The sequence below is a fragment of the Microcaecilia unicolor genome, chromosome 5, assembly GCF_901765095.1.
Source record: "Microcaecilia unicolor chromosome 5, aMicUni1.1, whole genome shotgun sequence".
In the NCBI taxonomy this organism is placed as follows: domain Eukaryota; kingdom Metazoa; phylum Chordata; class Amphibia; order Gymnophiona; family Siphonopidae; genus Microcaecilia; species Microcaecilia unicolor.
Window position 1 is genome coordinate 2,480,692 of NC_044035.1, and position 13,993 is coordinate 2,494,684.

The following is a 13,993-nucleotide window of genomic DNA, read 5'->3' on the forward strand; positions in this document are numbered from 1 at the left end:
CAGTGAACTGGGATGGTATTAGCTGGCTGTAAGTTCTGTATAAAATAAATAAAAATACAATTAGCGCATAGTCATTAATACTGTCAATTGGAAATTGGACATTTTCTGGCTGCAGAAGCAAAATGGCCTTAGCCTGTGGGAATGACCCACAGAAGAGGGTACTGAGGCCACTTTTTCCTGCACCTTTGTAAAAGCAGCCCTAAATCAGAGAAATGGAGAGATCGGCAAGTTTTAGTAAAACATAAAGATAGAACCAGTGGTGTGCTGGAGCCGGCTCGCACCGGCTCGCAAGAGCCGGTTGTTAAATTTTCTTCTGGCTTGCGAGCCGGTTGTTGAAAATAGTGAGCCAGCTTTGGCTCTCCACCCTCCCTCCCTCCCTCCCTCCGGAGCCGCCTCACCACCCGCTTGTTTTTTAAATTCTTCGGGGCAGGCAGTCTTGCCTGCCCGCTTCCAGCGCCGAGTCGCCGACTGTCCTCCCTTGCCGATTTGCGCTTTAAAAATGGCCGCCGAGACTTCCAGAGGCGGCCTCGTGAGACTTTGGCTGAAGTCTCGGCGGCCATTTTGAAGCGTGAATTGGCAAGGGAGGACAGTCGGCGACTCGGCGCTGGAAGCGGGCAGGCAAGACTGCCTGCCCCGAAGAATTTAAAAAACAAGCGGGCGGTGAGGGACCAGATCAGGAGGGAGGGAGGGAGGAGAAGAATTCACAAAACAACTCGGGAGGGGGTGGCAGGGGGGAAAAGAGAGTCGCTGCTGGGCATGGGTGGATGGAGGGGGTCGCTGGGTATGGGTGCATGCAGGGCAGGGGAGAGGAGGGTACACTGCTGGACATGAGTGCATGCAGGGGAGAGAAGGGTCACTACTGGACATCTGGGTGCATGCAGGGCAGGGCAGAGGAGGGTCGCTGGGTATGGGTGCATGCAGGGCAGGGGAGAGGAGGGTCACTGCTGGACATGGGTGCATGCAGGGCAGGGGAGAGGAGGGGAGAGAGAAGAAATGCTGGAGATGGATGGAGGGGAGAGAAGAGTGAGGAAGGAGATGAGATGAGGGAAAAGGAAGAGAGGAGAAAAACTGCACATGGATGGAGAAAATAGGCAGAAGCTGAGGACCAGTAATGAAGAAGAAAGGAGGAAAGAAATAAATGGAAGGAAGCCCTGGAAACGGAGTTAAGAAGACAGATACCGGTAGCAGCAGAATCGGATACTGGGCCAGCATGATCAGAGAAACAAAGTCACCAGACAACAAAGGTAGAAAAAAAATCATTTTATTTTCATTATAGTGTTTGGAATATGTTCACTTTGAGAATCAGGTGCTCAACATTAAAAGTTTATATTTATTTACTTATTTATGGCATTTTATCCCACATTAAACATGAATTAGATTGGAACCTGGGATCATTTAATTTTTTTTCCTGGAGAGAGTAATGCATTGCCCCCCTCCCTCGCTATAGCCAGCTCTGCAATTTTGGGGGGGCGCAGAGGTGGACCGGGGGGGGGGGGGGGGGCGCTGAGGTGGACCGGGGAGAGAGCCTGTTGTTAAAAATTTACCAGCACACCACTGGATAGAACTGTAAGCTTTGGGCACTGTTTCTGGACTGTGTATTTTTCAGAGACTGTCATTGTGGGCAAGATTAGTTTTTTTCTACCACTTCATATTCTGTCAGTAATAAGAGATTCACAGCATGGAAAGCCGCTAAAGACTGAAGGGTTTATTCTATAATTTATTCATTCCAGGACAATCTTGATTGCACATTGTCACTTTAAAGGAAACATACGTAGACAGCGTTTGCATGGTCAGAAGCTTTGTGAACAGATGACACTGGCGTCCTGTGAATGGTCACAGCTATGCTTGTCCCAGCTTTGGTAGAGACAGGCGGTCAGGAAGGCCTCGTTGCTTGTGCAGTACACGTTGCTCAGAAGAACTTGTCCTACACCTGATCCATAGTAGGCGCTTCCTGGGGCATTAACGGCTGATCCACAGCCCAACTGTCTGCACACAACCGATGCATCAGTGAGGTCCCAGCCGTCATCGCAAACCGTTCCCCAGGCTCCAGCACTGTAAACTTCAACCCGCCCTGAGCACCTGCTCCTCCCACCGGCTAGTCGGACATCCATCGGGGTTTCTAAGGGCAGAGGAAAAAGTCTGAATGTTAGCAGATGGACCAGAGACTCTTTGGCAGCAAGGTGACCGCAAGATTGCGGGTGGTGTTGGCTACACAGAACTTGCCGAAGAGATCGTGGCTGGAGACACGTCTGAAACACTGCTCTAGCCTCTTAAGCACTGCTCCTCAATCCCTTCCCAGAGGAACATCTAGCCAGTCAGGTTCTCGGGATCACCACAGTGACTAGGTATGAAATACAAGGTCCAGTCTATGCAAATATCTCTCATGCATGTTTATGGTGGTCCTGAAAAACTGACCTTTAGGAGAGGGTGAAGAAGCAGCGGTCTACAATAATTAAGCAAAAAATGGTAACTGGTCTGAGGGTTCATCACTGACTCTGCGGCACTAACCAGGAGTCCTTGTTTGGGTTGGCAGTAAATACAAAGGTAGAACTCATCATATTATAATCAAGATGCAGAAGTTATTATTTTTTTTAACCATTTCCAACAAGGCTGGTGATCATCTCTGAGAAGTCATGGACTAGGTACTCTGGGATCTGAAATAAGATGCCATGACTCCCTGCAGGCTGATACCAATGACCTTTCCCCTTTTATATCTAGCGGAGAGCAGCCTAATGGTTAGAGCAGCAGGCTGAGAACCAAGGAATCCTGGATCAATCTGACCTTGGGCAAGGTCACCTAATGCTCCAGTGCCTTAGGTACAAACTTACCCCCTATTTACAAAGCTGCGTGGCACAGCTGACACAGACCACTTATATTTAGGCTGCAGAAAACAGACGCCAACGTGAGGTTCATGTTTGGGTTTTATCAGGCGCATAAGCACAGGAGCTGAGCTTACTGCTGAATTCTTCTGCGCATGCGCCAAGCACAGTCGTCCTACTGAACCCCCTAATGCTCAAAGCTATGAGTGCGCCTATATTTGCTTTGAGTATTAGGGCATTGTTCTTCTGCACTGTTCCGGCGATATTTTTATGGCACTGTTCAGAATAGTGCCAGAGTTTTGATCATCAGCCCTTAGGACAGGGTTTAGAAAAATGATTATGGGGGATGGTGCTTCCCTCTCTGGTGTTCAGAATAACCTCAAAAAGCAAATAGTTGAGTTTAGTTTGTCTGCTTTTTTGGATGCCCAATCTGCTGCTTACACTTGTAAATGCCACTACGGAAGCCTGAGAGATTCCACTCAATTTTTAATATTTTGTTCTCACTGTGTGTGCCTCCAGATACTGATAATTGTTCCACACCCTCACTGGGATTCCAAAAGGAGACTCCAAATTCCAGCCTTTTGTAAGGTATGCTGCACATTCTTAATTTCCTGATGAGGACACCCAATTTCTCATTTACATTTAATTATTCATGTTTGAAATCAGAGCTCAAGGCAAGTTATAACCCAGAGAGAGTTGGTAGGCCTCTCGTACTTGTGACCAGGGTTGACCACTGCTGTAAGCAGGATACTGGGCTAGATGGACCATCGGGCTGTTCTTACGTTCCAGAGGGCTTACAATCCAAGCTGTACCTGAGGAAACGGAGTATGAAGTAATTTGCCAAAGCTCACACAGAGGTTCAGTGGCAGATGGAGGATTTGAACCCTGGCTTCCCTAATGCTTCACCTGCTACTCTAACCACTAGGCCACTCCGCCACCTTCTTCCACCACTGCCACAAACTTTAGTCTCACATATGCAGCACTCGATACTCTGAAGTATAAAAAGTCAACTGTTACCTGCTGTGTTCAGCGTTGAGAAGTCTGTCGGAAAAGAACATAAGATCACAAAGAGGTGACACCTTATCTTCTCTCTTTTGAATTAGTCACAAAATACATATTTTAATATATATACGGCTTAACCAATGTCTAAAATGTATACTAATGCCTCGTAGCATTCCTATGGGACTCACACATTACTACTAATAGTAATAGTAATCCAAAGGGCCTACTACTACTACTACTTAACATTTCTAGAGCGCTACTAGGGTTACGCAGCGCTGTACAGTTTAACAAAGAAGGACAGTCCCTGCTCAAAGGAGCTTACAATCTAAAGGACGAAATGTCAAGTTGGGGCGGTCTAGATTTCCTGAGTAGAGGTGTAGTGGTTAGGTGCTGAAGACGACATTGAAGAGGTGGGCTTTGAGCAAGGATTTGAAGATGGGCAGGGAAGGGGCCTGGCGAATGGGCTCAGGGAGTTTATTCCAAGCATGGGGTGAGGCGAGGCAGAAAGGGCACTGACAGTCCTTGACCACCTGCGGTTTTCCCCAGTTAACAGTCTCTTACCTTATCTTATCATAGCACTGACAATCTTTGTTCACCTGGGTTTTTACCAACTTAACAGTTTCATACCTCATCCAATCATAGAACTGTCCTGGCACACCTGGGTTTTTACCCAGTTAATATCTTCTTACCTCAGCTACTCATTGCACTGACAGTCCAGTACTCCTGGGTTTTTACCCAGTTAACAGTCTCTTTCCTCATCTTATCATAGCAATGACAGTCTTTGTACACCTGGGGTTTTACTCTCTTAATAGTCTCTGACCTCATCTGGGTTTTTAACCAGTTAACAGCCTGTTTCTAATAGACCGTTCATGTGTCTATTAGATTGTAAGCTCTTTGAGCAGGGACTGTCTCTCTTTGTGAAATTGTACAGCGCTGCGTAACCCTGGTAGCGCTTTAGAAATGTTAAGTAGTAGTAGTAGTTATTCATTACACCTGGGTTTTTACCATATGAACTGTCTCTTACTGTGTCCAATCATTGCACTTACAGTATCTGATCAGGGGCCACAGACCATGGGACTCTCTAGCACCTTTCTGGCTTTGTTTCCCTTCCCCGGGGGGCTACAGATGCTGCCTCTGCAGCATTTCAGCCCTAGTCAACCTGATTCTCTGCATGAAAAGTGAGTTAAAGGCCGGCCAGTCAACTTCTGTCTCTGACTATACCCGATACTCTTGTCCTTTAGAAGTAACTGTGCATCTCTGAGCCTCTCATTTTGTAAAAGTTCATTTCTTTTCTGCTGATAATATGTTGACGTCTTTGACATACAATTCATTCATATCTGTAGGACTTGTAGATTCAGGTGTTGAGAATTTAAGCATATGTCAACCTGGAAACATGACTCTTATCACTCTAAAGAAGTGGGAAATTGTCAGCTGATCACACCAATGTAATGTAATGCCAGTACTCTCTATCCCAGCTTGAAATCCTAAGCAATCAAAAGGTTCAGAAATCTAATAACTTCCTAACTTACATTCTCTTATGAGCTAAAGAACAGCATCGCTGACAAAATTCTTTCCAGTGTCTCTGCGTGTTTGCTTAGGTGCGTCAAAGCCTTGATGTCTCTGTGTATTATTGATTCAGAGGACAGAGGGGAGGCAGAAATGATATTTGGCTTTCTCTGGTGCCTCTGAAAGGATATAGACAGAATGGAGGCAGGACTAGGACAGTTTTCAAAGGAATACTTGGATACATTTTGAAAACTTCCTTTCATTTTGTGTACACATGAGTACATTAGCAGCAGTGGGTTTCTCCAGCCCAGATATTCAATGAGAAACTCTATTTATATGGTACTGTTCCATCAGAGAAACATAAATGTATGCTTGCTCTTCATAGGCTCCCGCACATACACACAAACCTTCTGGTGTTGGGCCTGCTGCTTTCTGCTTATACGAGGAGAGCAGTTAGTGCCCCTCCTCCAACCCTCATGAGTTCTGAACATCATCATGTCACGTTTTTGCAGTAGAAAACAGTGTTTTTCCTCACTTTGCAAGAGCGTCTCCCTCTGGGCAAGTCACTTAACCCTCCATTGCCCCTGGTACAAAATAAGTACCTGAATATATGTAAACCGCTTTGAATGTAGTCGCAAAAACCTCAGAAAGGCGGTATATCAAGTCCCAGTTCCCTTTTTCCTCTCATCTCTCTCTCAGACCTATCCCTTCTGAGCACCGTCTCTAACAGGATACTTGCTAGTTCTTTCCGAGGTCAGTCCAGTGCCTTTTGCGGGGCTCATTCCTCCCTCCTCCACATCAAGCACAAGCTTTACTAGACGAGCACAGGACCTCTCCATTGGCTCACCCCCTCCCATCATCTAACTAGAACAGTATTCCACTGGTTTTGCCCTGGTTCCCTTCCCATTAGCTGGATCTTACCCACAATTTGGTAAAGGTTTTAAACTCTGAAAAATGTCCACATATGTTAGCCATCAGTTTAGCTTCTGGACATTAATGTAAAAGCCTGTAGAATCCTTAAAAAGCAAGACAGTTGGCAATTCTAACCTCCTTGACCCTGAGCACATTTGACAGGGGTTCTCAACCCAGTCCTCGGGACACACCTAACCAGTCAAATTTTCATGATATCCACAATGAATATGCATGAGATAAATTTGCATACAATGGAAGAAGTGCATGCAAATTTTTCTCATGCATATTCATTGTGAATATCATGGTGTGTCCCGAGGACTGGGTTGAGAACCCTGGCCATAGACATGTCCCTGCTTTGCCTTTGGCTTAATCTGGCTTTGTCCATGGCAACAGCTATTAATTGGCAGTACACCTGTTATTGCATGCCATTGATGCTAACTCATGCTGCTCCTATGGATAATTGTCCAGAGCTGTGTTTTGTCTTCAGTCAGGTGGCTAATTGTTAATAGACGGGCATCTATGGCAGCTGTTATTGTATCGATCCATCACATTTCTGGTCTTCTTCTTTTGCATTGATCTTCAACCTTGCCAAGCATCATTACAGAATGACATCATCTTTCTGTTTGCATGATGTGTCCAAAGTATGAAAGAGGTTTGAAGAAAAACTTAGGTTTGATCTACAATACTGAATAATTTGTTCTCTGGGTACTCCACGGTATACACAGTATCCTTCATCAGCACCATAATCTGAAGGCATCAATTTTTTTCCTGTCTTCCTTCTTCATTATCCCCATATTCTCATCTGTATAAAGTTATTGAAAACACCATAGCTTGGACAAGTTGAATTTTTATATTTCTTTACATTATTAGGCTACAGTAGTTTGAGCCTTCTTACTTTAGAAATTTGTATCATCTCAAATTATTTGACTTTTCATAAAATGTTAAAAATGTGGTTATTTAAGAATGTTTTGTATTTCCTGGAACTGGTCAGGTGTTTTGTGGACTAGAAGAGCACTGTATAGTATTTTGCCAAGAGCATTACAACATTGGATTTTTGACAGTGTGTTGCTTCACTATTGGTCCAAGTCAATTGAAGTTCTTTACTAACATAGTAACATAGTAGATGAAGGCAGAAAAAGACCTGCATGGTCCATCCAGTCTGCCCAACAAGATAAACTCATATGTGTGTACCTTACCTTGATTTGTACCTGCCTTTTTCAGGGCACAGAGCGTACAAGTCTGCCCAGCAGTATTTCCCGCCTCCCATCTCCGGCTCTGGCACAGACCGTATAAGTCTGCCCTCCACTATCCTCACCTCCCAACCACCAACCTCTCTTCCCCCACCTGCTCCGCCACCCAATTTTGGCTAAGCTTCTGAGGATCCATTCCTACTGCACAGGATTCCTTTATGCTTATCCCACACATGTTTGAATTCCGTTACCGTTTTCATCTCCACCACCTCCCGCGGGAGGGCGTTCCAAGCATCCACCACCCTATTGCTTCTCCGACAGAATGAAATTATTGATTTTGCCAGTTGCCAGGATCTTTGTCTTCTTCATTTTACAATGCAGACCCGATATTCAGCGGGTGGTGGGCAGAGCATTGGTTGTTTCAATGCCGGGCTGTTTCCGGTGACCAGTACTGAACATCTATCTGGCTTTATTTTGGCTACTAAAAAGTTAGGCGGCTATGCCGGTATTCAGCACTAACAGCTTAACTTTTTAGTGGTCAAAGATAGGCCTATTATTTAAGCAGCCTATTTTGACCACTCAACATAGCCAGTTTGGCACTGAATGTTTGCATCTAACCAGCTATCTCACAAGTATAACTGGTTATCTCCCACTGAATATCCGTGGTTAGGCACTTAAACGCTATTTAACCAACCAGGAGCCATTCCTGGCTGGTTAAATAGTATTGAATATTGGGGAGAGGTATGTTCCTTAATCTTGATAATTAGATGTTTCAGATCATCTTCACTTTTAGGGAGTAACGAGGTATCATCAGCGTAGTGAAGCTTGTTGATGGTCTTCCACCAATTTTCATACTTCGGGTTTCTTCATCCAGTCCTGCTTCTTTGATGACTTGTTCTGCATATGGATTGAACAGGTACATTGAAATTCTGCAGCCTTCTTGTACATCTTTGCCAGTTTTAAACCATTCTGTTTCTTCTTGTGTCATTCGAACTGTAACTTCTCGATCAATGTAAAAGCTGTGCATGAGCGCTATCAGGTGTTCTGGTGTTTGCTTGTTTCCTAACGTGACCCAGTGTTTTCAATGATTTATGCATTCAAAGGCCTTGCATTAGTCCAATGCTTCTCAATCCATTCCTGGAGGCACACTTAGCTAGTCGGGTTTTCAGGATTATCACAATGAATATGCATGAGATACATTTGCATACAGCAAGAACCCATCATACGCAAATCTTTTCAGACAGGTTGCCCACTTCCAGCTTGCTGCAGTTCCATAGAGGAGAAATTATGAAGAGGGGGAAGTCGATCAGAGCTGTGGCTATGTACAGATATGGTCACACTAAATGGAAGAGGGGACATAATTTATCTAGGGGTCCCTTTTACCAAGTGGTGATAAAAGGGGCACTAAGGTGGCATTGGCTTGCGGGTTTGCCGTGCGTTGAGGCCCCCATTTACCCACCCACACCAACATTACATCAGAGTCACACCTGAAGTGAGCAAAGGTTCCTTTCTGTATTATTCACCTCATTGTGCTCTCTCAGATATCTGTGACGTCTGTTAGGGAATATGGACAGTGGATCTGATTGAGGTGCATTGCTGTTCTTTTCCTAAATTCGCCATAATATCATGAAATAGAGTGTAGGAAAATCTGAAGTTACCTAGTGGTCTAGCTGGAGCGGATCCCGGAGCTGTTAAAATTGAAAAATAATATTCATGGTCACTCTCTGCTTAGCTTCTAACTAAAAGGTAATCTAAAATGATGACAAGATTTCTATGAACATAATAGAAATGAGTCATTAGTACCATAAACCAGGAAGTGAAATCAGTATCAGATGGGTTCTGCTCTGTTCAGGTTTAGTAATCAATAGCATGCATATTACACTTTAGTGCTATTTCCATGAATAAGTGATGTTAACTTTTTCCCATATGTATATTTATTTATTGCACTTGTATCCCACATTTTCCCACCTATTTGCAGGCTCAATGTGGCTTACAAAAACCTGTAATGGCATCACCATTTCAGGGAACAGAAATACATTTGGTGGTAAAAAGATATAATAATTACAGGCTAGCATTCAATCTACTCAAGCAGTTACAGAAAGAAGACGGTCTAAGTGAGGGAGGGGTGTTGATGATTTGTAGTCGGTTATGGATTCTCATGATAAGCTTTGGTGAATAGATAGGTTTTCAACGATTTGCAAAAGTTTGTTATTTCATTAATAGCTTTCAAGTGGTTTGGAAGAGCATTCCACATTTGCGTGCTTTTGTAAGAAAAGCTGGATGCATGTGTTAGTTTGTATTTTAATCCTTTGCAGCTGGGGAAATGTAGATTAAGGTAAGTACGGGCAGATCTTTTGGCATACCACTCCCCACCCTCCTAAAGATTTCAAAGACTCCCCTTCCCTTATAGCGCAATTACATGATGCATCCACAGAGTAGTACCAGGGGTCAGCCCAATGCCAATATGAGCGCAATGTCAGAAGATGGAGAAGCAACTGGGGATCATGTCTGTTCCATTACCTTAGACACCAGAGGAACCACCCTGGGTAGGTGGAGTGAGTCATGCCTTCAGGGGATATGGAGGGTTTCAATGGATGGGGGTGTCCTAGGCTTATGGGAGAGGCGGGGGATGGGAAGTGGTGTGTATGCAGAAAGCATTTAACTCTGGCCCCTTTAAGAGGAAAATTAACTCCATCCTTTAGCTGCATTATTTTTCCAGGAACAACACAGCTTGCGGAATTCAATGCAAGCTGCGTTATTTGATTTACATAATAATGAGATCAGATGCAAAGCATGCAAAATACCTTATTATGTATCCTGTGGTAACTTAAACTAACTTACCTTATAGTAATATAACACACACTATTACCATTTAATGCATGTTAAGAAGCAGTTATCATGCATTTTTTCACTTAATACACATTAGTAACTATCCCCATAGTCTTGACTAACTAAGCCTATGTTTTATTCTCCCATTTTAAGGAACTGCTTGAATCTTTCTTCAAGTGAAAGGCACTGTGACCTCTTTTTCCTGATTCCCTGGATTGCAGTGACCTGCAGTGGGTGAGAGAATAGAGGGGAGGTAATGGGAGAAACAATCCCCCTGCTTCTCCATTAGCACAACTACTATTTAAGAAGTCAAAATTTGAAAGAGCCACTCTGCTGCTCGAAATACTGCACTGGTTGCCAATCAAGGCAAGACTAATCTTCAAAGCTAGCACCATCATCTACAAAATATTATTCGGTATGTTGCCAGAATATATGCTAGATATGATCGAACTATCCCCGAGAAACGCAAACCCAGAAACCAGAGGCTACCTGCTTCTTCACCTACCCAACTGCAGAAACATAACCTACGAGGCTATCTACATGGGTTCCAAATGGTGGAATTCAATACCAAAGATCACAAGAAGCATCACCAGTTATCTCCAATTCAGAAAAGAACTGAAAACCTACCTCTTTACAAAAATTCTGCAACTAAGTAACTAACGCCACCGAAGATCTTTCCGTTTCCTAATCGTAAACCATCACTGGATAACAGCGGGATACAAGAATGCATAAATAAATAAATGTGTACTAATAAAAGGATCAAGTCTTCTCCAGGGCTTGTAAGTAAGTGATCCTTTGGAGCAGATTCTGGAATCCCAATCAGAAATACAACAAGATCATCACGAACATACCTAAATCTCCACTACCCAAGCTGCAAAGGACTCAAATACAAATCAACCTACGCATCCGGCTTCTCCTACAGAAGCACACAATTATAGAATGCACTACCAAATGCCGTAAAAACAACATATGACCACAAACTTCTGGAAACTACTAAAAACTTACCTGCTCAAAAGGCATACCCGAAAAACCCAACCTAAATGCATCAACTCTGCAACACAACTTAACCAAAACTCGATTGGACATAAATTACCTCTTCCTCCTTATGATCCCTAAATGTGACTGTCATGCACGAACTTTACTCTACCACAACTTCAGTTTGTATTTGTTCATACCGTTACTGGCGATTGCCTCTACGGTACAATGTAAGCCACATTGAGCTTGCAAATAGGTGGGGAAATGTGGGGTACAAGTGCTACAAATAAATAAATTTTAGATTAGTGACTGATATAAATTAATACAAAGAAACACACATAAAAAAAGACATGGTGCCTGATATTTAGCTAGTGGTGGGTAGCACATTTGCTGTCCCCCGCTGGCGTTAAACCCAGATATTCAGTGCCGGGCTGTATCTGGTAACCGGCATTGCATATCTGAATTTAATTTGGCCGTTAAAATGTTAACCGACTAGACCAATATTCAGTGCTAACTGGCTAACTTTTTAGCGGTCAAAGATAGGCCTGCTATTTAAGTGCCATCTTTTGACCCCTCAATATAGTTGGTTTGGCACTGAATATCCATGCCTAACTGGCTATGTCGAGCAACATAGCCGGTTAGCGGCTAGTCATTAACTGGGATATTCAGTGGGAGATAACCGGGTATCGCTCACTGAATAACTGCGGTTAGGCATTTAAACCCTATTTAACCTGCCAGGCTGTTTATATAGTTTTGAATATCTAAAGAATGATGAATAAACCCCATTTACCTGAGCACACGGCGCTGGCATCTCTAGAATGCCTACAGACACTTGTGGCCCAGCCACTGTTAAAGCACTGCCACAGATAAGGTTCACTTCCTGTACACTGCACGCTATCCAGAAGGACACTTCCTGTACCCTGACCATAATAGGCATTTCCTGGGGCAGAAAGAGCCGAGCCACAGCCCAGCTGTCTGCACACGACCTGAGCATCGGTGAGATCCCATCCGATATCACAAACTGTGCCCCAGACTCCATTGTAGTAAACTTCAACACGACCCCTGCATTGATCCTCTCCATTTGCCAGTCGCAGAGCTTGAGGCTGATCTGCAAAACCAAAAAATGAATATTCACAGTGAAGAACAGCATTAATTTCACAGGTGGAAGCTTTTTATGCAGGCTTAGATCTTAATCTGTTTCAGGTTGATAGTTATGAGCAAACTAAAAAAGTTTTGTCCTTCTAAGAAATGTGATTTTATATCAGGGCTCTCAGGATTCAGAAATACGAAAAAGATGTACTGGACAGGAGGGGAGAGATTGGTAAGCTCAGCTCAGGAGAGAGACGTTGGGGTGATGGTGTCTGAAGATCTCAAGGTGACTAAACAGTGCAACAAGGCGGTGGCAGGATGCTAGGCTGCATAGAGCGAGGTGTAACCAGCAGAAGAAAGGAGGTTTTGATGCCCCTGTACAAGTCGTTGGTGAGGCCCCACTTGGAGTATTGTGTTCAGTTTTGGAGGCTTTATCTCATGAAGGATGTAAAAAGGCTTGAAACCGTTCAGGGAAAAGCTACGAAAATAGTAGGGGGTTTACGTAGCAAGACATACGTGGAGAGATTTACTGACCTAAACATGTATAAACTGGAGGAAAGGAGAAACAGGGGTGATATGATACAGACGTTCAAATATTTGAAAGGTATTAATCCGCAAACAAACCTTTTCCAGAGACGGAAAGGTGGTAGAACCAGAGGGCATAAAATGAGGTTGAAAGGGGACCGACTCAGGAATAATGTCAGGAAGTATTTTTTCATGGAGAGAGTGGTGGATACCTAGAATGCCCTCCTGTGGGAGGTGGTAGAGATGAAAACAGTAACGGAATTCAAAAATGCATGGGACAAACACAAAGGAGTCCTGTTTAGAAGGCGAGGATCCAAAGAAGTTTAGCAGATGCTGGGCAAACTTCTATGGTCTGTGCCCTGATTGAGGCTGAATCGATTTGGATGGGCTGGAGTGAAGCTATTCAGGATCTCTGACAGCAACTTCAGAAATTTTAGAACAAGGCCAGTGCCGGGCAGACTTCTACAGTCTAAGCCCTAAAAATGGCAAGGATAAATCAAGCAAGCCAAACCAGCACGAGGGTGGAAGTACACAAATTCCTACGAAAAGTAGAATCTGAGAAAAGGGGGAGTAGGAGGAGTGTAATTGAATACGCTGAGCTGTTTTTCCTGCATCGGCAGTGGATTACAATTGTAGCAGAAACCTTGCTTTCATTCTTTTTGAGCTTAATATTCGTATATCTATATATCACAAGACTCCTGAAGAAGGCGTCTGTAGCACCTAAACACGGCTATGTTGAGTCGAGTGTATATTTAAATAAAGAGATTGTTCCTAACCTACGTCGCCTACTAGTGTTGTTCAAGAGCCTACTCCTCCTACTCCCCCTTTCCTCAAAGGATAAATCAAGATCAGGTATCATTTCATACCATATGTAATGAGTTTATCTTATTGGGCAGACTGGATGGACCATACAAGTCTTTATCTGCCATCATCTACGATGTTACTATGTTGCATCTACTTTATAAATGCAGTGTTTTAATATAGGAAGATGTAGATCACAGATAGGAGGGGACACAAATCCAGAGTGAGGACGCTAGAAAGGAAAAGGCAGATGATTGTGTGGCCTCATGACAAGATTCAAGGCAGATGACAGAGGTTGGCATGTTATGTTCTAGAGAGTCTAGCACAGGGATTCTCAACCCAATC

The 13,993-nt window shown here is 43.7% G+C and overlaps 1 protein-coding gene across 1 annotated transcript in view; it reads right to left on the reverse strand.

The window, feature by feature from the left end:
• Window positions 1-1,790: 1,790 nt before the first annotated feature.
• LOC115471028 (deleted in malignant brain tumors 1 protein-like) overlaps window positions 1,791-13,993 on the reverse strand; it is a 53,569-nt gene continuing 41,366 nt past the window's right edge. Inside the window, exons 7-8 of the mRNA XM_030204698.1 lie at window positions 12,015-12,329; window positions 1,791-2,119 (exon numbers count right to left, since the gene is read on the reverse strand). Coding sequence (XP_030060558.1) covers window positions 1,791-2,119; window positions 12,015-12,329 — 644 coding nt within the window. The remainder of the gene's footprint in view (window positions 2,120-12,014; window positions 12,330-13,993) is intronic.